The sequence below is a fragment of the Trachurus trachurus genome, assembly GCF_905171665.1.
Source record: "Trachurus trachurus genome assembly, chromosome: 5".
NCBI lineage: Eukaryota > Metazoa > Chordata > Actinopteri > Carangiformes > Carangidae > Trachurus > Trachurus trachurus.
The window spans coordinates 28944848-28967115 of NC_139896.1; the positions used below are offsets into that span (position 1 = coordinate 28944848).

A 22268-nucleotide genomic window follows, 5' to 3' on the forward strand; every position below is an offset into this window, starting at 1 on the left:
TATACTCCTTTAAATTCCCAAATTAACAACAATCATTAATTTACAACATGTTGCATGTCTTGGACAGTATTAGTAGTATTAGTTTGAAATTTTTGTTTGGCTTGCATTTATGTATGCAGGATGCAGCACAAATTTTGGATGGAATTGAGATGTTATTCTTTTAATTTCTTGACTTTATTATTTTTTTTAATCAACCATTACAAGCTATCTTGTTATAACTATTATCTGATTCCGTCTACCGTTTTATATTGTTACACCTAATAAAATGTGTGTTAATTAACTGAGTGTGTTTCATTCATGTTTTGCTCCTCTGGCTACAGGAAGTGGGGGAAGAACCGCCGTCGTTTCCTGATGACGCAGTTTGTAAGCGACAAGTTCTGTCTATTGTGTTTACGTTGAGCTCTTCACAGTTGTCTCGTGAATGGACGCAACGTTACTGTCAAACTTTCTCACGTCTCTGTACGACATGGACTGGAAGACATCCTAAGTATTAGTCAGCTGTGCTCAAATGCAAAGATGAACAAAGGCTGGCTGGAGCTCGAGAGCGACCCGGGTGAGAAATGTCGACATACAACACAGCTAACTAATGTTAGCATCCGCATAAAGCCAGAGGAAACAGTTGAGCTCCATAAGCAGCTCGACTTATTAAACCCATAAAGTAAACTTAGTGCGTAACAGGGTTAAAACATAGACATAAAAAAGTCAATGTTCACATGTATTATGTTGTGCAAGTAAATGGCGCGAATAACGAAAGTTCAAGTCGTACGTTTAGCTGCAGTAACAACACGCTACACTTTGATTTGGTTTCTGGTGTGTTTGATGGGAATCGGGAAATTCTAAATTCAGTCCTTTATCGTTTCAGGGCTTTTCACTCTGCTGGTGGAAGATTTTGGTGAGTAGCTCCCATACGGTCGCTAAACCTATCCAAGTCGAAACAACAACTCAACACACATGTGTATTTTTAAGTTTAAATGAAAAACGTTCCTTTGCATTTATGTCCCGCAGGTGTCAAAGGAGTCCAAGTAGAGGAAATCTATGATCTTCAAAGCAAGTGTCAAAGGTATGTAGAGCCTAGAGTCAGTCTTTTTGGTTTTCCAACATGTAGACTAAATCAGGAGCTTTCTATTTCTTGCTGCTTGCTGCACGTTTAGCAGCATCAAGTGAACAATGTTTGGTATGATTTTATTTTCCAGTCCTGTCTATGGCTTCATTTTCCTGTTCAAATGGATCGAGGAACGTCGATCCAGGAGGAAGGTTAACACGTTGGTGGACGAGACCTCTGTCATCGATGAGGAGATTGTTAATGATATGTTCTTTGCTCATCAGGTAAGTGTTAATGTGATGGTAGATGTTACTGTAGTTACTGCTGGGATATTCATTCTTCACAGTCTGTGATTCAAGAACAACTATAAAGCATACAGCAGACTTCTATGTGTTTATATTCACTAGTATGCTATACATTTCAGTGCTCTTTATAATGGAATGGAGTGCTCAATTTCATTCCTATAAAAACTGTACCTATGCATTAAAGAAACAGTACAGATAAAAAAAAATAGAGGGGAGGGTGAGTGCTGCAGAGGCCACAGGGGGAAAAAAGGAGTATGGAAATGTAGAGTGGCTCAAGGTGCTCTTCAAGGGAAAAATAATCGAAATAAATAGGAAAAAACTGACTGTCTGTAGAAGGATGGTGGTGCAGTCAAAAAAAGAAGAGCTCCCGAGGCACTGTTGAGGTGTAGCAGAGATTTTTTAAATAATAAATAAAAAAGGACCCAAAGCGTTTCGACGCTGTCTTCATCAGTACAGATAATTGTTTTAGTTTGAAAGCCATTGTTTATTCAGTCAAATCGTAAGAAATATGTCTAATAGCATTCATTATTTATCCGGGCTCAAAGTCTTTTAATTTTTTTTACTTTTAACCTTTATTTAACCAGGCGGAATCAATTAAAAACACGTTCTTATTTACAATGATGGCCTGACAAGAGCCATAAAATTGCTGACTTATCTTGACCAGTAGCCACAAAAATTAATTTAATGGTTGATAGTCAGCAGGTTTAGTTACTTATACGCCATAGCCAGAAGATGTTTGGCTCTCCATCACAGCTAAATATATAATATATGTTCACGTACACGACAATACCTACGATAAATTTAACTAAAACAACTATGAAAATCAATGTTTATTTTCTGTTGATCCTATAAACCTGTCAGTGTGTGCACAAACTACTGATTAATATTGTAACAAGTAGATTAATGAAATACGGTGCTGCCTCCAGCCCTTCCACAGTGTTCTCATCTTTCAATAATACAATAGGAAACACAATTAGTAAAATCCTAACTTGTCTTGTTTGGTTTGTGTTTGTCTTGTGTGTTTTTTTTTTCTTTCAATCTAGCTGATACCAAATTCATGTGCCACACACGCCTTGTTGAGTGTGCTTCTGAACTGCAGTGGTGTCGAGCTCGGCACCACTCTCAGTCGCATGAAGGCTTTCACAAAAGGCTTCAGTCCAGAGGTAAGATGTATGTTCATGAATTGTCTGCTATGTTTGGTGTAATTTGGTGAAGTGCTTTCATTCATCAGCTCTGAGATGTTTTTCTTTATTGCTGACATATGGAGGAATCGTAGTAAGTTGAGAAAATTAACAAAAGCACTTTTTCAAGGACGAAATTGGTAGTGAAATCAAATTAATCAAGTATATAACTGATAATGCTAAGATATCAAAAGTAAATTCCTACAGTTGGTGAATGTGTTAAAGTAATTCACTGTATTTCTCCATTCGTATCAGCAGTCACATCTTGGCATCACTTGCAGCTTGAAAGGCTCTCTCTGTTTTTCTCTCTAACTCTCTCTATCCTCCTTCACTCATGTTTCATTTTTTTTTTGAAATTTTCAGAGTAAAGGTTACGCAATAGGAAATGCCCCAGAGCTTGCCAGAGCACATAACAGCCATGCCAGGTAGGTTACAGTCGACGGTTCACTTCACTTCTTAAATGTTAAGGTTTCTCTGATTCTGTGTTTAAAAAAAAGAAGAAGAAGAATCTTCTGGGATTTGTCTGCCATGCTGTGAAAGATGGCAGGCTTTGTGCATTCATCAGTTTCTCAAGCTCTCTTTCCGTGTTTCTATGGAGACCGGAGCCGAGGCACCTGCCAGAGAAACAGAATGGGATCAGTGCAGTGCGGACTATGGAAGCTTTCCACTTTGTCAGCTACGTGCCCATCAAAGACCGCCTCTTCGAGCTGGATGGGCTCAAGGCCTACCCCATCGACCACGGTAACTCCTTTGTGAAGTGTATTAATCTAAAGTTTTTTAATGTGTTCATTATTTTATTATATTTATATTTTTATTATATTATTTATTGTATCAGTAAACAAAGACACACAAGACAGGACAAAACAAACTGGGAATAACAACACAAAAAACAAAAGATCAATTCCAAGTAAATGTGAGAGGTAATCTATGTAGGATGTATATCAATGGGAAATAAATTAAGAAAAAGAAGACAGTTTTTTACACGAATGCTCTTGTCATCATAGCAGAAATATTTACATTGATATAATCAAGGAATGGTTTCCACATTCTTTCAAACGCATTGGTTTTGTAGTACAAGGTCAGAGATTCCAGGGGTATATTCCCTATGTCATATGCCACCCCACAACTGAGGGGGCTTCATCCAAAATCCAGTACTGAGGAATATTTGTCCTGGCACAAAATGTCACAATATTATACAGTTTTTCTGATATTTATCAGTTACACGGCCACTAGGAAGACCCAGAAGAAGGGAAACCGTGTCAAGTACAAGTTCCTTCATCAGAACTTGATGTATTTTAAATAAGACATCATTCAAATATTTTTGTATTTTTACACAAGACCAGAAACAGTGAGTAAGATCACCAATTCCTGTCTTACATTTAAGGCAAAATGGAGAGACATCTTTCTTTATTTGTAGAGGCGGCTTGGAGCAGTATGTGCTCAGTGCAGTATCTTAAAGGGATAGTTCAACATTTTGGCAAATTTGCCCATTGCCCATAATAGTTTCAGGAGTAGGTTCGTTACTTTTAATTGTCGGTGCAAGCTATTTTTAGAACGGCGGAGCAGAGCCATGCTGCTCAGAGCTACGCTACGGAGGCTAATGAGATTTCTTGGTTTCTTTAAGTTGCAACGCTCCTGTTCGATAAAGACTTTTAATGACATTTCTTCGCTGTGTATTCTGTGAATGCATTTCATTGTTGTTTTCTAATGTGCAAAATGCCTACTTTAAATATAATACTCTGTGTTTTAGGGCCGTGGGGAGAGGAGGAAGAATGGACTGATAAAGCTCGACGAGTTATCATGGAAAGGATCGGACTGGCCACCGCTGGGTGAGTCCTCAATCATTTAGCTGGGCTAGTTGCAGTTCACCTCCTACACACACACACTCTAAAAGACTTCATCCTCCTGCTGCTGCTCTGCTCTTTTACAGTGAGCCATACCATGACATCCGCTTTAACCTGATGGCGGTGGTGCCCGATCGCAGAATGAAGTATGAGTCCAAACTGGAAATTCTGAAGAGGAATCGACAGACTGTTCTGGAGGGTCTTCAAAAGGTCAGGAACTTTAATTTTATCTTATTAATGAATTAATCAGTCAATCAAATCCTTTGTTTTTACTGCATGTCAGATCATGTGATGTACATCTGTGTGTTTCCAAGCGGGTTTTTGAGAGGGAAAATAGAAAGAAAGGACCAAGCAGGATCTCCTGCTGTCTGCTCACGTAGGAGTGTTTTTTCTGTTTTTTGGGGCGGGGGATTAAATTTGAATATTATTCTGTCTCGTCTTCAGATGATCAGACTCACCCAGCCAGAGCTTGTCCATGACAAGAAGCAGCAGGACTCCTCCCCTGATGATAGCAGCACAGCCGTCAAGAAAGAGACAGACGCGGAGCCAGTGACAGTCCAGGGAGCCAATCAGGCGTCTTCAGGTACTGGAGTTGGATCTGTTCCCACGGTCTCTCACTGAATTAAAATCTTGTAAATTGTCCAAGGGCTCATCACAGACATGAAACTGATGAATATACATATGCTGATACATAAAAGGAAACTCAAGACCTACCTTTTAGTCTGGCTTTTAACTGAGATTGGTTCATTTTCATTACGTTTAGATTTTTTAGCACCTTTTGTTGTTTTTTAATTGCTTTTATTGTCTTAATATATCTTTACTGAACTTTAATTTAATGCAATTCTGCCATTTCATTCCTTTGTATTATTTAATAGGGTTAGGGTATTTACTTATTTATTTTTATTTTATTCTGTGCCATTTACCCACTTAATCTTATTTTTATCCACTCTCTAGTGTTTTCCCCACTGCAAATTGCAAATTGTCGAGTGGAAGATAGCGTTTAATCAGTGTTTTTAATTCCTCTGTGTTTTTATTTTACTTGAAAAGTATGTGTGTGTGTGTGTGTGTGTGTGTGCGTGCGTGCGTGCGTGCGTGCCTAAAAGCCTTTTTTGTTTATTAGTTTATCATAAAGCACTTTGGGCTGCTTTATTTTGGAATGAAAAGCGCTCTATAAATGAAGTTTGGTTGATACGCTGATTCCTGTGTTAAATTCAGTGGATGAGCCAGGAGGTCAGTCCAAAGATGCACCCAGCGCAAAGGTCATGGGCAAACCAGCGGCCCCCACTGGAGGAGGCCCTCAGCAAGTCACCAGCCCCAATCCCATCGTTCAACGCCTGCCTGCTTTCCTGGACAACCACAACTACGCCAAGTCCCCGATGCAGGTGAATGATGAGATGTTTAATAGATAAATGTTAATGATTTGTTTTCTGTTACTCAGCCCATTGCATTGTTTCTGTGTGTGTGCTCAGGCCTTATAGTAGGGTGTATTCTGTATATCAGTGGATCTCAATCTTTTTTACATTAAGGACCCCTAAATTGACACAAATTAGACCACGGACCCCCATTGGACAAAAGTTTGAAGCAAACACCAGAAATACACACAATTTGTTCTGAGACTGAAGAACATAACTTTTTCAATTTGTCAATTTGTGTTCAAATTAGGGCCAATTAGGGCCAAAGGGCCAAAGAAATTAAGATTTCTTAAAAAAATAAAATAAAAAAATAAAATTAGAAAAGTGGTAAAAAATTTCTCAAAAAAAAAAAAAAAGTCTAGAAAAAAAGTGGTAACATTTCTTCTTCTTTCTCTCAAGCAGAATGCCTCTTTCGCCGTCTCTACTGTGAGACTTATTCAACAAGAGTTTCAACTGTCTTTTTATTTGCTGCCAGTTCTTGTTTGGCCCAAGTTTGTGATGTACCCTTAAATCACTTTCTTCAAACTGTCGTCAGGAGGAGGAGGATCTTGCTGCTGGAGTCGGTCGCTCTCGTGTGCCGGGGCCTCCACCCAAGCCCCCATACTCTGATGACGAAGACGACTATGAAGATGACGAGGAGGAAGTAACTGCTTCTACAGGCGCTTCAAGCAGGTTAGTGCTGCGTGTATGGATAAAAAAAAAAAATACAAGTCAACAATTTAGCCTCATGCTATTTCATACAAATGTCTCCACACTTCATGCTTTTATTCAACTGAGTGGAAGATAGTGACAATATGTCCTGCTGCTTGACTAGTTGGAGGCATACAACTGTGAGATGTGGCTCTAGTATAAGTATAGTTTAGTTTTTTAAAAACAGAAGACTATTTATTGATCCCACTCATGGGAAGTTTAGGTTTTACAGCAGCATACGACAAGATAAACAAAGTAAAAAAATGCAAAGAAGAGAGAGACATTCTGTAAAGTTTTTGTACAAAAAATATTTAAAGAGTATATACAGCTTTGTACAAGAAATAATTATATATATATATATATGGAGTGAAGACTGGAAATGCGTGACTAGTGTAAAACTAGTAGATCAATCAGTAGTGCAAGGTGATGAGAGTCCAGGGTGCAGGTTATTACAGAGACAAGTTTTTCTACATTCGTTTTATTTTTGCTTTTTTAAGGTTCAGACGGAAATCAAGCCTGCGTTCACGACCGGGACGGGTTGTGACAGGAATGGAAAGCCAGATCGCCCTGAGCGTCTTGGCCGAGAAGCTGAAGAAAGAAGTCCAGAGGAAAGACGCCCTCAACACCCCCCTCTCTGTACGCACGGAAGGCCGCACGGGGGGCATCTGCATCACGTCCGCCTCGCAGCCCTCCCCCACACCCAGCAACGAGAGCACCGACACGGCCTCCGAGATCGGCAGCGCCTTCAACTCCCCGCTGCGCTCGCCCGCTCGCTCCCAGGCCGCCACGCGCCCGTCCAGTCCGGTGGCGTCCCATCTGTCCCGCGTGCTGTTCGGAGAGGACGAGATGCTGAGGCTGGACTCCAGACACAATCGAGCTGTCAGGGAGCTGGGGCCGTCTGTCAGCGTGGCGCTGTTACGTCTGCAGGAGGACGGAGCCATCCACGCTCTGCCTTCATCCAGTGAGTCGATGCAGTCGTTGTTGTCACTAGGGATGTCACGATTACTTGTTTTCACAATCAATCGCAGTATTAAACGCCACGATTATTTTCCTAAATACCGTCACTTTCCAAAAAAGATGATGTCGGAACCATATCGGCAGATCAGCGCAACACGCACGGAACGATAACAAAGTTACTCAACAACCGCGTGTGTAGCTTTTGCAGACAGAGACGTGACCGAGTGGTAAAGTTTGGCAGAGGAAACTGATTCCCTCCAAACAGACGTATTAAGTCGACGACGGCTCGCCAGCCTGTCAAACATGCTGCAATGAAGTAGTGAGGAAATATGTCTGATATGAATCATCACCTGCAGGATAACCACCCAGCTTTGTACGCCAACGTAACGGTAAATACATAGTGACTGGGTTAAATTACGTTAATGTCAATTACCTGACGTAACACTGAATTGGTAGAAATGTAAATGTTAGCGCATCATTTGTAAGAAAAAAACGATAAAACGTAAACATTTGAAAATATTTTGTTGACATAATTGGTAATGTAATTATATTTTGACTATATTTAATTTTACATGTTTATAGTGTTGTACAATTATTTAATCTATATAATCGTGATTATTTCTCTGACAATCGTAGAAAATCTATAATCGTGACATCCTTAGTTGTCATCCATGCTATTTACAAAGGTGGTTTAATGTTAGAGTCAGAGCATTTTAATTAGGGGTGGCTCGAAAAATCGATATACGGATGCCAAGTATTGATCTGAACTGACTAAGACGTTTATCTCATTAGAAAAAACAGACGTCAACAAAGTTTTCATATGGAGACATCTATACAGTTGAAAAATGTGAATAAATGGCAATATACCGCATTTTATTGCAATATTTATCGCAATAAGCCGGTGCATATTCTCATTTGCCCAGGTCATAGTATTTCAAAGGAGGTTAAATCGAAAGCAACTGGACAACCACAAATAACTAAGTCCAGTTGCTTTTGATTTAACCTCCTTTGAAAAAATATTTATCGCAATAATATCGTATCAAGACACAGGTATCATAACTCCGTATTGTAGGGCCTCTCATATTATTGACTGTAATATGTACAACACTGAGTACTTTTGATAATTGTCTGTGTCAAGCCAATTTCAATTTATTGTTACTGTAAATTTTTGCCCATACAGTAGATTTGGCTGCCGACGGCACAAAGCGTCCCTCTACTCCGGACAAGACAAAAGACAAAGAGCAAGCAGGAGCCAGGGAGAAGGAAAGAGGGAACGAGGGAGGCGAGGGACCGTCTGTGGAGGTAAAAGAAGAAGATAGCAAAGATGGAGCAGATGTGAAACCCAGCAAGGAGAAGCTGAATGCTATGGAAACTGCTGCAGACAGCAAGCCTCCTGGGGATAAGTACTCCCCAAAGGTAAGTGGAGAAAACCCCCAGTGTTATAATGCACTGCAATATCTACCATTGTATGACCGATCCGTGTGGAACGCTTCATGTTATTCCGTCTCTTGCAGGAGCTGCTTGCGCTGCTTAAATGTGTAGAGGCTGACATCGCCAGTTATGAGGTGTATCTGAAGGAAGAAGTGGAAAAGAGAAAGAAATACAAAGTAGGTTTTGTTGACCTTTAACCAATGCAATACCTTCGACGTGAAAGTGGCTTTAAATCACAAACTCTTTTCTTTGCGTTTGTTCAGATTGATGATCAGAGGAGGACCCACAACTATGATGAGTTCATCTGCACTTTCATATCAATGCTGGCTCAAGAAGGTAAATCTGATCACAACCTGGCTCTGCCGCTTTCATTCTTAAAATTTGTTTTGCAAAAATAAAATCTGAACCTTTTTTTTGAAGTTGCATTTAACTTCCCAGGTTCTTAGTGGACGACTGATTTCCAAATGTTTCACATGTTATTGTATTTGTATGTACTCTCTGAGCTCAAGTGATTTAAAGGGATAGTTCAACATTTTGGCAAATTGGCCCATTGCCATAATCCCTATAGTCATAGCAGTAAGTTTGGTACCTAATTGTCGGTGCAAGCTGTTTTAGAACAGCAGAGCAGAGCCGCGAGCTGCTCAGAGATACGCTACGGAGGCCAATGGAATTTCTTGGTTTCCTTCATCAAACTCATCAAATATACAATCCAACTCGAAAACGCTGTCGTGGACAAGTTGTGACCTGCACATTCACCACGCTATGAGATAACGGAACGTTACGAGACAGAGTTGTTTTCCAGGCAAATGCAAAGACTGTTTGCTGAAAAACTGCTCCCAACGGGAACGCGCGTCAGCGGTTTTGCATGAATTTACCTCGACAACAACTCTTGTGAAGTTCCGTTATTATCTCATAGCGTGGTGAATGTGCGGTGTTGTTGGATTGTGTATGATGAGTTTGATGAGGGAAACCAAGAAATTCCCATTAGCCTCCGTAGCGTAGCTCTGCTCTGCCGTTCTAAAAACAGCTTGCACCAACAATTAAAGGTAACAAACCTACTCCTAATACTATAGGGATTATGGCAATGGGCCAATTTGCCAAAATGTTGAACTGTCCCTTTAACCTGCTGATTAAATACTATGTTGACATTCATCCTCTCCCCATACGTTGTCACCGTGTGTGTCTCCTGCAGGGATGCTGGCCAGCCTCGTGGAGCAGAACATTTCGGTGCGTCGTCGGCAGGGAGTGAGCATCGGCCGCTTACACAAACAGAGGAAGCCTGACCGCAGGAAACGCTCCCGACCTTATAAGGCCAAACGCCAGTAATTACAAATGATCACAACTTCTCTTACATAATAGGAAAAACAAGTTACTGCACTCCTGGAGCTCTCTCATGAAACGGTTTAGTGTTGTATTTTAGTCGGAGCCTCCTCCTCTACACTAAATCAGTCATGTATTTGGTCAGTTCTTTTATCTCCTGTTTATATATGTTCCTCCATTTTAGTCTCAATGTAAATTTCCTCCTTGTGCCAATGCTGACTACAGTTTGTAAATATGAAATATGTACCCAATGATGCACCTGAATGCTTTTTATTGAAGGGTCTTCTCTGCACTCTCGGGGTCAGTACACTTTGAGCAGCACACACTTTGCTATAGGTCAGAATTTCTTCGGCTGTTTCCCTCTTTGGTGGTTTTTCCAGGTGCCAATGAAGTATTGAATGTTTTGACAAAAAAGCCCTTGTATTTTAATCATCCACGGCATTTCATCTTCAGTATATTCAGTGTACTTATTTCACTGTATAATATAAAGAAGCACCTTTTAATCACATTCGTCATGGACAATTTTAATCTGAACGAGTCGTGGTGCATCAGGGTTTTTTTTCTTCCTTTCATTGGAGCATCTCCTCAGCTGAGTCTCTGGCTGTGTATGTATTTCTCTTGAGGTCTTTCAAATGATAAAGAAACTCTTCTGTTATTTTTGTACCTGAAATTGGATCTCAGAGTGAGTGAATATTCAATTGGATGTGTGCAGTTGTGTGTTTTGTACATATGTATCTGTTAATTGACTAGTGAGGTCAGTTTTTTGTTGTTTTTTTTTGCTTGCCAGTTCATACTACAATAAAGTCATAAGAAAAATGTGTTTTGATGTGTTTTTTAAGTGACCGGACCACAGCAGTTGATCCATGATTACATATTGGATTACGTTTATGTCAAGGCTCATTAGATAAAAGTGTTGTGCTGCAGTGGCCGCCGTTGTACACTAGGGAGAGCAGTGATTCAGGGACGCCTGGGACCATTTCAGATTTTCCTCAACATCATGCTGTAAGGAGATGCCATTCACAATAAAATGGACTTACGGTTTACTATAGTAGGAATGTGTTGACACAATGTGACTTCGGTAGCTATACACCATTATTCAGATGAAAGTATCCTGTGGTGTTTTTGTGCTGCTAACCTGTTTACAAGAGGAATCCCAAGTTTTCATGATTATCAGACCACAGCACAATTGTAGTTATGTGAGTTAATTTGATGAGTGAAATCATTTTGATCTTTTTTTTTTTATTGATTGATTAGATTAATTAGCTGAATCCCAAATTAGTAAATAGTCTTTATTCATTTACTGCACTGAGCTGAAAACCATCAGTCTTAACATGGCTCTAAGATTTTTACCAGATATTTGGGCACCACAGTTTAAGGATAAGTTTGAGTACTGGTATGATAATATTATAATAATGACACTTTCTCTCTGGCAGAGCTGCAAAGTATACACACAGTGGCCTATGTGGGAGTGGGAGCTAAAAACAATATCCCTCAGCCACACATCTTGAGTGGAGCAGATGTTTGAGTTAAATAAAGCCATGCTGTACTGTTATGTCACCACTGTTTGCCTGGAATTTGGTTGGCTTGCTCCACCATATAGCCCACCAGTGCCTTTGTAAAATATCCCACAGATGCTGCATTGTTCCAACATGGACATGTTGCTGATTTGAAATGGTTTTTATTATGATATTCCGATGAGTGCATTATGCATACCCACCATGTTAGAATAAGGAATAACTCCTATCCATGATGACTTTTCTTCATTTTGTCTAATGATAAAGTTTCTACTGTATAATTTCACAAAGTTTTATCAAACATTACATACATTAAATATCCCCACAACAAGAAAAGCAGTGATTCTTCCATTTGAGAAGCTGTAGCTATTCGCTCTTTTTGCTTTAACAGATACAGCCAAATTGATTATCAGAACTGTTGCTTATTACTTGTCTCTTGGTAAAGCTAATTCATTAATCTACTAATTCTTTCAGATCATGACTACTTACTTAACTTTATTTCTCCTCTAACATTGTGAGTATGGAATGAATATGCAGTGGAGTGAAATACTGTATATTGTTTTCAATGTATTATTCTTCAAATGTATAGTCTAATTTACATTAATAAATAATAAATAAAATGTATTGTTCATTTTATGACATGAAAATGAAAAAAAAAAAAAAACTAAGGTGGTGTCTTCTTCCATGTCTGATGTCTGAAAGGCTAGAGCCCCAACTATTCTCTGCTCAATTTACAAAAAAAACAAGGAAAAAAAAAACCTTTAATGAAATATGAAAATCTCAAATTTTCATAATTTTGCTTGATTACTTATTTAATTGTTTGCTAATTAATTGGGTGCAAATTCATTTTCCTGCCTGTAGGCCTAATTGATGAGCGTTACAGCTCTAAATCTATAGTAAGATTTCAGACATGCATCCCATAATGTTTGGTGTGTCTTGCCAAAAAAAAAAAAAATCGATATATATATATATCATTCAGGTTCCAACAGCAATGGTTTACGAAGCAGACAGACTAGAGTAGAAGTGGGGAGGCCCTCAGTGGCCCTCAATGTGCCCGGAGGTATCTGCGTGGTGACTTGAGATAACCGAGCCCCGTGAACGCGCACGTAAGAGCCACTCAAGTTCCCACCCATTGCGTCAGCGCGCTCCCTCTCCCTCTCCGTCAGCGCGCCTGCTCCGTGCGGGATGCTGAATTGTAGGTGATGATGGCGGAAGGGGAGCTACGTTGAGTTCCATCTGAGTTTTTGCCACAGCTGTAGAACCACCTACAACATCGTTTCTCTCCGTCGACACCTATCCCGAGGCGATGGGGAACGAGGCGAGTATGGAAGGGGAGGGACAGCCGGGACAGCCCGGCCCCGCTGTCCCTGCAGCAGGGGCTCCGGCTTCCATTTCAGCACCACCGGACTCTGGACAGCTCATCAAGCCCAGCAATGGAGCGCCCGCCGGAGGAAGTGGGGCTGGACCCGGGCCGGGGATTAACAGGTAGCCGCGATAGCTAGGACGCTTCACCGCCAAACTGTGGGGAGATATCTGGGGGGGAGGCGACACGGCAGCGTGGCGTGAACCGTACATCTGTCCGAAGTGGAGCGTAGATAGCTGTAGGATCAACCGACTGCGTGAAGATAGACTTGAATGGGTGCTTAATTATTTATTTCAATATCCTTGTCAACACAATTCACCACCCCCTTTTTTGAGACCCATTTCTGCTGTTTGCCAGCACCACCCTGTTCAGTCAACGTGAGTTTGGGTCGCGGTCAAATATAATACCTAACGCTTCCGATGTAGAATCAATAATACGTAAATAGGCTATAGCTTTCAGACGGTTCAATAGAAAATTTCTACGCCCGTTTTCACGGTGTCTGTCCCGAGGCATCACTAGCTAACTGTCATGAATGGAAGAGCGACGTTATTGCCCCTCGTAGTGAGAAATGCAGTGCCAAGTGAATATGGATACTACTTGGGAAAGGATCTCAGAAATAATAATGCCCCCATAGCTTCAGGTGATAAATAAATTAGAAATGTAAATGATGCGAGGTGCACCAAGTGTCTCGCTTCCATTACAGGCTGATTTCCTCAACATGTCCTGACGTGAATGTCAGTAAATAACCGACTCATTGTGAGCCATCACCTTTCCTCCTGATGCGGACACGTCTGTGTCCTGGTGACAGCGTGTGTAGGATGACAGTGCTACCATCAGATATCACCGGCGTCATTGTGAGCACAGGACCGGAACGTATATGCCACAGCTGTCTCACTGATCTGAGCTCAGATCTATATGGAGTTATATGGAAATGTGTTTTTCCATCACAGAGAAGGGTCATTTTTTTCTGGAAGAGTGGTGTTGCATCTCTCCATAAAGAAATGCATCCATCCAGCGTTATGGCAGACTATTATTTATGAAACACCCTGTATTGGCCTGAACTATATAAGGCAACGTATAGGCTGATAAAATATTTGCATATTCCAACAACTATCCCAGATCATTGGTGCGTAATCACACTTATTGTGAGCCCGTAGGTCTGTATTTTCTGTGTGGGTGTGTGGGAGGGATTACCCTCCCAACAAGATCTGATATTGCCTTAATTACACAGTTCAGCAGTTGTAGACCTGAAGAAGCACATGCAGAGAGACAGTCATCTTGGATTTACCACACCTGCTTACAGTCTCTGTACTGTAGGTCTATAGAGATATAGATTCTTGTCAGAGCTAATACAGGAGAACCTGCCTATCGCTTGGTTTGTTTTGTCCCACAAAGTGATTGAAAGACACAATATCGACGCCGCGTTCTTCAAATAGTCAAGTACCTTCAGTGTTTATAAAAGCACTCACTGCTCGTCCTGTATATTCGCTATGGGGAAGGTTTAAAGGCTCATAGCTCCTTTGTAACCTCATGATTCTTTAATATCTTGATTTCTCTCTGGTATCCAGCCCAAGGTGTCTCATAAAGTGACGGCGAGAGCTGAGAGACTGAGGGCACTGCTAAGGGATGAGAGATGAGAGTGAGAGAGAGTAGAGCTGTATCATATGGCCGGATGAAATGTTTTTCTTAAAGATCATTGCACAGTCAGTTTGGGCATTACCTTAAAATAGTCTTCCACAAAGAAGCCAGGAGAGGGAGAGCAACAATGAAACGGTGGCTGGGTTGAGACTGTAGATAGGAGACTTTAATCTTAATTAAAATGAGCTGCAGTATTTTATGAGTGGGGCCTATTAATATGAATGGGGGCATAATATGCTATATATAACCTTATTCACAAGTGCCTTCCATATAGGCATTTTTTTTGTTGTTGCTCTATCTAAGGTCGTATTATATTTTATTCATCGCAGTCAAAGAGCTAAATGTGAGCCCATGTAGAAGTCCATGAAGCTGAGGGAGTCGGCCTCTAACCTCCTGCTTCACAATAGCTGTTTTCTTCTCCAGTCATAACAGCTTAGACTAAGTGCACAGTCATCTTGACCTGATGACCACCACTGACAGGCATTCTGAGTACTACCTAGTGTTAAAGACAAGCTCCAGATATGCAACATGGTCAACAATGTGCCCATTGTGCCTGCGCTGTATTGTCTTCTCATTGTTTTCTGTTCTGAAAATGAGGTCGTGATGACCTCTTCCTCCATCATGCAACAACACATGTTACCATGCTAAGAGAACTACTTCATACAGTAAGCTAATGTTAGTTTGCTTTTTATATAATGTTAAAGGGGTAGTTTAAATTTGCCTATTGCCATAATCGCTACAGTTTTATCAGTAGGTTCATTACCTTTACTTGTCGGTGCAAGCTGTTTTTAGATCGGTGGGGCAGAGATGTGAGCTGCTCAGCTAACGCAACAGAGGCAGGTATTTTGGCGTTTCCCTCATCAAACTAAATACACAATCCAACAACTCCAAAATGCTCTCATGGAAAAGTTGACACATTTGCCACACTATTAAATAACGTATAATTATGTAACATTACGACACATGAAGCAAATACTGTGAACTATTTTCGCTTTTGAAGTCACTCCGCCCAGCAGCCATGTCGGGAATGTAGTTCCGACTTTGCATTTACCTCGAAAACAGCTCTGTCTTGTAACGTTCCATTATTATTTCATAGTGTGGTGAATGTGCAGGTCACAACTTTGTGTTGTTGGATTGTGTATTTGATGAGTTTGACGAGGGAAAGGCGAAAATACCGTGTGCCGTGCAGAGCTCACGTCTCTGCCCCGCCGATCTAAAAACAGCTTGCACCGAGAATTAAAGGTAATGAACCTACTCCTAAAACTACTGGGATTATGGCAATAGGCGCATTTGACAAAATGTTGAACCATCCCTTTAAGTATTAAGTAATGTAAATCAAAATGAATCTCATTTTCATTGCAAAACCAAACAAAACCACACTCCCATCAGAATTCATAGAAATAATGAATGCAGTCATGTTTTTAGACACAGTGTACAAACTGTATGTCTTCATAATTAATTTACCTTGAACGCACTGAACACTAGGCTGCACATAACAAATGGTCATCGCAACTCAAACAAACAATGCAAAAAGCTCATTATTTCTGACGCCATGACAGCTGTAGGACACGGAGAGTTACACAGACACCTCCGTCAAAAAGATACCAGGTTCCACAGCTTGTCAAAGTGTATTTTACAGCACTTTTTTGTTCTAAGCCTGCTAATGTGGGTCACGCCCACTTGAATTGCTTTAAATCATGCAAGAAATGTCTGTCCCACATATGTGCAAATTGTGACAAATACCTCCTCAATCTCAGACTGTTAGACGCCGGTCCATCTCAAAAAGACGAAGCTGTGACAAAGATGAACTCTGCTCAGGTTCCCCAGTGCCACTCTGTGTGTTCTGGCAGAACACACAGATTTGGCTGGTGTAGCTGGAAGCAGACAAACACTTGTGCCTCTTTGTGTATTATCGTTGCATTGGAGTCACAGCTATGCTTCTGATGTTCCAAGAAATATTCATCTGAAAAGTCTTTGAAAACCCCCCAAAGGTCGCACAACAACTCTTCCTGCTGGTCTGAAGGTTTTGCAGAATCCTCACATATTATTTGAATCATCTGGAGGGAAAAAAAAAAGTATTTATGAGCTGTTTCTCTGTGACTGTGTATTAATATACGTAGCTTCAACACATCAACATACTGTTTTGTAAAAAACAAAAATACAATATGAACCAATATAACTAACTAACTCTAACAGACTTAATAAGGACGTGTCATTTCCAGCTGCTATCTTTATTTTGAGTTGGGAGCTTGCAGCTTGAGAAACAGGTAAAAAAAAAATTTGATGGAATATTTTCTTCACCCAGATGATTTGAAGAGTCTTTGAGGATCCAGCTCAGCCACAGCAGCTGTTTAACAACTGTCTGGGTTTCTCAAAGCTCTTTGGGTATATACTTTTATGGAAACCAAAGTATGTGTAGCTCTGTGGCTTTAATGATTCGAGGATATTTAAATATAAACTGGGTGTTTCGGTGCAACCTGCTACTCATCTGAACCACCATAAAACAAAGTGTTGAAGGACCAGTTGTGGTTCTTTCCTTATGTGATGCACGGAAGGTTGTAAAGTTTCAGACACTCCTGCATTTTCATCCGTGGATAATATTTGTGTCTTTTTCGAGGATTCTGCGGAGACGGTCCAAAACGAAACGATGAAACAAGACGTGACGCTGTGGCCTATAACATCACCTCTGTCAGAGACACTGAAATAATTACTTCTGATGCATTTTGTAACAGTCTTGATGTGGGAATTTGTCAGAGCCTCTGTCACACGTCTGGCTAATTGAAAACTTAATTACATTCATTTTGTGTATGATTCCTTTTCATTTTGTGTGAATGCAGGGCACAGTGTAGTGTCTGTTTGCTCTTTGCTCTTTAAAAGCCAGCAAGGATGCATTTGTCATCACTTTTGAGAGACATTATTATTGAACATGTATCAAATCCCCTCGGTTCCATTTTAGCTATGGTAATGAGAAGTTATAAAAAGCAGTTGAAACCAGCAGAACAAGGTGTCCAGCAGCCACATAACAAATTAAATCGAAATTTAAAAGTTAAAACAACAACAATAGTCACAGTCCACTGTTGATGTAGAGACATCATATGGATTGTGTGCCTTTAACAGGCCTCAGATGAATCTGGTATGTGCGTTGACCTTTGAATTTAATTAAATGGACGAAACCAGATAGATTTCATTGGGCGGCCTCAGTTACCCAGGTTCATTTCCAATGGAGGTATAAATCAATGAGAAAACATATAGTATCTCAAGTGTAAAGATACAGATATAGACATACTACATCCGGCTCCTTCAGATAATTTCCCTTATACCAAGGGACATGTCTAAGAAGTCAGATTTCAGTGAAAAGCCATCTCTAATGGCAGAATATACACATTTATTGGTAATATGACTGTTAATGGTGTGTTAATTATTGACGTGGTAATGGTCCGTGTTGTTTAGTGGACTCTTTAAAACGAATGGGTTTGTCAGAACTTTGATTAATCCACTCAGAGTTAGTTCTGTCAGTTAAAGTTGTGTGGGCGCAGCGCTGCTGAGGGACAGCGGAGGAATTGGCACACTGGGCTGCTGGTGTTTCACTGAGCTTAGCTCTGATTAGATTTTGTAAGAATGGTCTCACATTAAAAATGAAAATGGATTTGACATTAGATTTTGATCAAAAACTGCTGAGGCTTCACATCAGCGGCACTTTACAAAGCTGGATACTTTGAGAAAGGGGGCAGGAATTGTTTTGTCTGTTGTTAATTGATAATTGATCAAATATTTAGTGTGTTTTAGAGTGTTAAAACACACAAGCTGCTGCCCCGTTGTTTGGAGACACTCTGTACTCTGAGAAATGTTGCTTGTCTTGTCAGGTCCCACTTGTCCTGGTTGACAGTGCAGATAGAGTCTGTTTAAAACATTATGTCCTCTGTATACTTATTAGTTTATTTATATATATTATATACTCATGCATGCATGCATGTTAGCATACAGTGGGGTAAGCTACCCTGGTTCCCACTCCATCCCCTCCGCCCAGTTGGGTGGTGGTGGTGGTTGGGGGGGGGGAGGGCCTCTTCCTTATAACATTAGTCATTGTTTTATGTACACTCATCTGTCTGCTGGCCCTGTGAGCTGGGCTGTGTCGGTGCTGCAGTCTTCTCAATTTATCATTAATTTTAATCATCGTCGCACATGTGACCCATTGTCTATCGTTGCGTATAATTCTACCCTTATTTATGCTCGAAATAAATACAGAAATTCATTCATTCATATACAGTACAGAAAAAAACAAACAAACAATATATATAATATAGTGCAGATAAAGTCTACCAGTATATATATTGTTTGTTTGTTTTTCTGTATATGAATGAATGAATTATTTATTTATTTCGAACATAAAAAAATAAAGTTTAGAAACAAAAAACAGAATACAAACAAAAGAACAGTGTCCGAAAAGGAGCAGGTGGAAGTAAAGCTTATATGACCCTACCCCTTTCTTACTTATCTATTAATAAAGGAGCACAAACAGATAATTTAGGGGCACAAATCGACTTGCAAAGCAAATATTCACCTTTCCTTTTCATTCATCATCCTCAACACCTGGGCCTGACACCTGTAATGACAGATTTCAGATTCTTTGAGTGTTAAAAAAAGCAAATTTACTGGTTGCACATGTGCCAAGTAGGTGAAAAATTGACTTGCACTGTCTCAAATTTCAGGAGCAAAATGCCTCCATAGGGGCAGTCTGGATCCCTGTTTTCATTTTTTTTTTCTCAAGTTGGGTACATTTTTTTTCTTTCAAACATGATGGGGTGCTGCCTATCTATGTTACTGTTATACTGCCGTTGGTTCTGCTTGTGTTAATGTGATTCTGCCTTGCAGTTATGTGGCACTACCTGCTAGAGATGCGCGGTTTGCGGGCACATCCGCGGAGTCCACAGATAAACCGCGGGTCAGGCGGATGACATGACGAAAAAATATATTTTAATTAGCTTCGGGCGGGTGGACCAATTAGGAAAAATATATACATATATTATATATACATGTATATATTAGATATACAACAACGGGCGGATGGCGGGCAGGCGTGGTTTTGGAAAAACGTTGGTACGAGTGGATGGTGGGTGGATGACGACTTTTGTGATGTGGTTGCAGATGAAATAATTGCCTATCCGCGCATCTCTACTACCTGCCCAACATGAATATCCCTCTGGGGACAAATGAAGTTGATCTGATCTCATGTGTAGCTGGACACAGGCTTGTTTGCTTTGAGACTCAGATGATTAAGTGAATACCACTCTTGTGTCTGTCCCAATATGAAGCCACAGCTAGCAGCTTAGCTTAGCATGAACTCTGTAAACAAGGGGGAACACGAAGCCTTGCTCTTTCCAAGAGTCACAAAATCTTCCTACCAGCACCTTTGAAAGTTATCAGTCAATAGCTGTTTCCAGCTACAGCTGTGTAGCTTTGTGTTTCCTAAACAGATATGACATGTGTATCAATTTCTCAGCAAGACAAGCAAATAGGAACATTTCCTAAAATGTTGATCCACTCCTCATTAGCGTGTGATACGTGTTTACATTTTAAACAGTAACACTGGGATACTGTCACTTGTATTATTGAGGCTGTGTAGAGAATTTGACTCTTTTTTTTCTCTTTGCCTCCAGTACAACGGAGAGTTTCACATGGAGCTCCGGTTACAAAAGATTGGCAGCTTGCAAACCCGTCACTATCCAGTTTGTGATACAGAGAGCAACTTGTACTGCTTTAGACACAAAACCACAAGTCGCTCTCAGCGGACTCCCGTTTGCCGATGGATGAGAATATCTACAGGAATCTTTTGAAAAGGTGTCTTCCTGTTTAAAGTCTTCTTCAGCGTCTCATTATGCCGAGCCCGAGGCGTTGCATAAATCACAAGAGACTCCGCTTGGTGCCTTTGCTTTTCAAGTGATAATTATTATGTGAAACTACCTTCTATCTTGTGAAGACATTGGGTAGATTTAGACTTAAGATGTCTTTAGCATTATCCTCAAAAATCCAGTTTAGCATCAGACAGGAGCGGGAGCCTCTGCCAGCACACTGTCAAGACTGGGCTGAGATTCAAACATAAAGGATCGAGCGTCGGTTTGAAAAGTGCTGGATTTTCCCAATCGGTACGGCGAACACAGGACTCCTGTAGAAAGTGGAACAAGGTTAGGAGTTGTGCAGTGGCTCCAGTCGTCAGCAGTGACTCACAATTGTTAACGTGCTCCTTTATTTCCACCGATCTCTCACTGTGGATGTCTTTTTAAGATGATGTGCAGGACAAAACTAGCTCTAAGTGGTTATGACAGTGGAAATCCTCCACTCCTGTACAACTATTGGCATTTTTTTTTATTGGAGACCAGCATTTCACAGGTATCACAGATCTAAAGTTATTCAACAGCTGTTTTCCCCCTTTTTTTCTATATGGTACATTAGAACAAAGAACCAGAAAATGAACTTCCCCTAAGAACAAAGAGGGAGAGAAAAAAGAAAGAAAATAAGTTTAAAAAAAAAATACAAAAAGAATGAATTAGTAGGTGAAGATAAATAGGTACAGCAATAGAAAGAAGAAAACAAATAAATACAATAAAATAAAATATAATATAATATAAAGAGAGGCAAAAGATAAATATTAATAATTGTAATGATACAAATAAAAAGTAAATAAAGGATGCCCAGTGTGCTCACTAAAAAAATGATAAAATAAAAATTGGATGCAAATCGATTCAGCTGGCGTCCAGACAGGTGAGGGTGTTGATATATGTGATGAGGGGGGGTGGTGTTTAGCTCAGTTGGTAGAGCAGCCGCCCCATGTGTTGAGGCTATAGTCCTCACTGCAGGCGGCCCCGGTTTAAATCCCGCGTCGGACGGCCCTATCCTGCATGTCATTCCCCCCATCTCTGCCTCCCATTTCCTGTCACACTCTCAACTGTCCTATCGAATAAAGGCATGAAAAGCCAAAAAATATACTTAAAAAAAAAAAAATATATATATATATATGATGAGAGGTTGCCATCTTTTATAAAAATTGGCTGCTGAGCCTCTTAAGGAATATTTATTCCCATGACCCGCCGGGCAGTGTCCGGAAAACCAAAAGTGTGGGCAATGTAGACACATCCACATACGAGACTCTTTTATGACCAAATTCAAACTCCTCGTTGTCCCTTTAAATGATATGAGGTTAAATAACACTGAAATCTTCGTATGAGTCATTGGAAGAGAGAGCACCTCAGTGATAAGAGTTCCCATTGGAGATTGATAACTATTGGCACTTATGCCTAAGGGCCAGAATGAGCGTGAACCTAAAGTTAACAGTTGTTGTTTGAAACACAACCTTTAGCCGCCTCTAAGCACACAACTGAAGCCCAGAACAGAGGAGCTTCAAAGAGTGAAAAAAAGCCACAAGGAGCACTTCACAGAAAGTGATAGAGGCGATATAAAATATTCAACATCTGCCTCTCTGTTTGCCAGTGTTTTGAGTAGTCTGATATCACATCACGAACAACAATAAAATCTTATGATAGTATTTGGACCTAGAGCATCTCGGAGCTGAAGGG

The 22268-nt window shown here is 40.4% G+C and overlaps 2 protein-coding genes across 2 annotated transcripts in view; both read left to right on the top strand.

Moving 5' to 3' along the window:
- Positions 1 to 364: 364 nt before the first annotated feature.
- bap1 (BRCA1 associated deubiquitinase 1) lies at positions 365 to 10971 on the top strand. The gene is made up of 17 exons (XM_083972267.1): positions 365 to 553; positions 863 to 892; positions 1006 to 1060; positions 1194 to 1326; positions 2391 to 2510; positions 2892 to 2953; positions 3127 to 3269; positions 4279 to 4357; positions 4459 to 4582; positions 4817 to 4955; positions 5588 to 5754; positions 6320 to 6456; positions 6972 to 7435; positions 8612 to 8847; positions 8946 to 9038; positions 9126 to 9198; positions 10055 to 10971. Exons 1-17 carry the CDS (start codon positions 517 to 519, stop codon positions 10186 to 10188), a joined length of 2226 nt encoding a protein of 741 aa, XP_083828393.1. The 5' UTR covers positions 365 to 516; the 3' UTR covers positions 10189 to 10971.
- A 2031-nt stretch (positions 10972 to 13002) lies between these two features.
- The window catches only part of bsnb (bassoon (presynaptic cytomatrix protein) b), a gene marked incomplete at both ends in the record, with an annotated part of 82619 nt that continues 73353 nt past the window's right edge, over positions 13003 to 22268 (top strand). The window contains one exon of the mRNA XM_083972240.1: positions 13003 to 13181. Within this exon, the coding sequence (XP_083828366.1) occupies positions 13003 to 13181 (179 nt within the window). The remainder of the gene's footprint in view (positions 13182 to 22268) is intronic.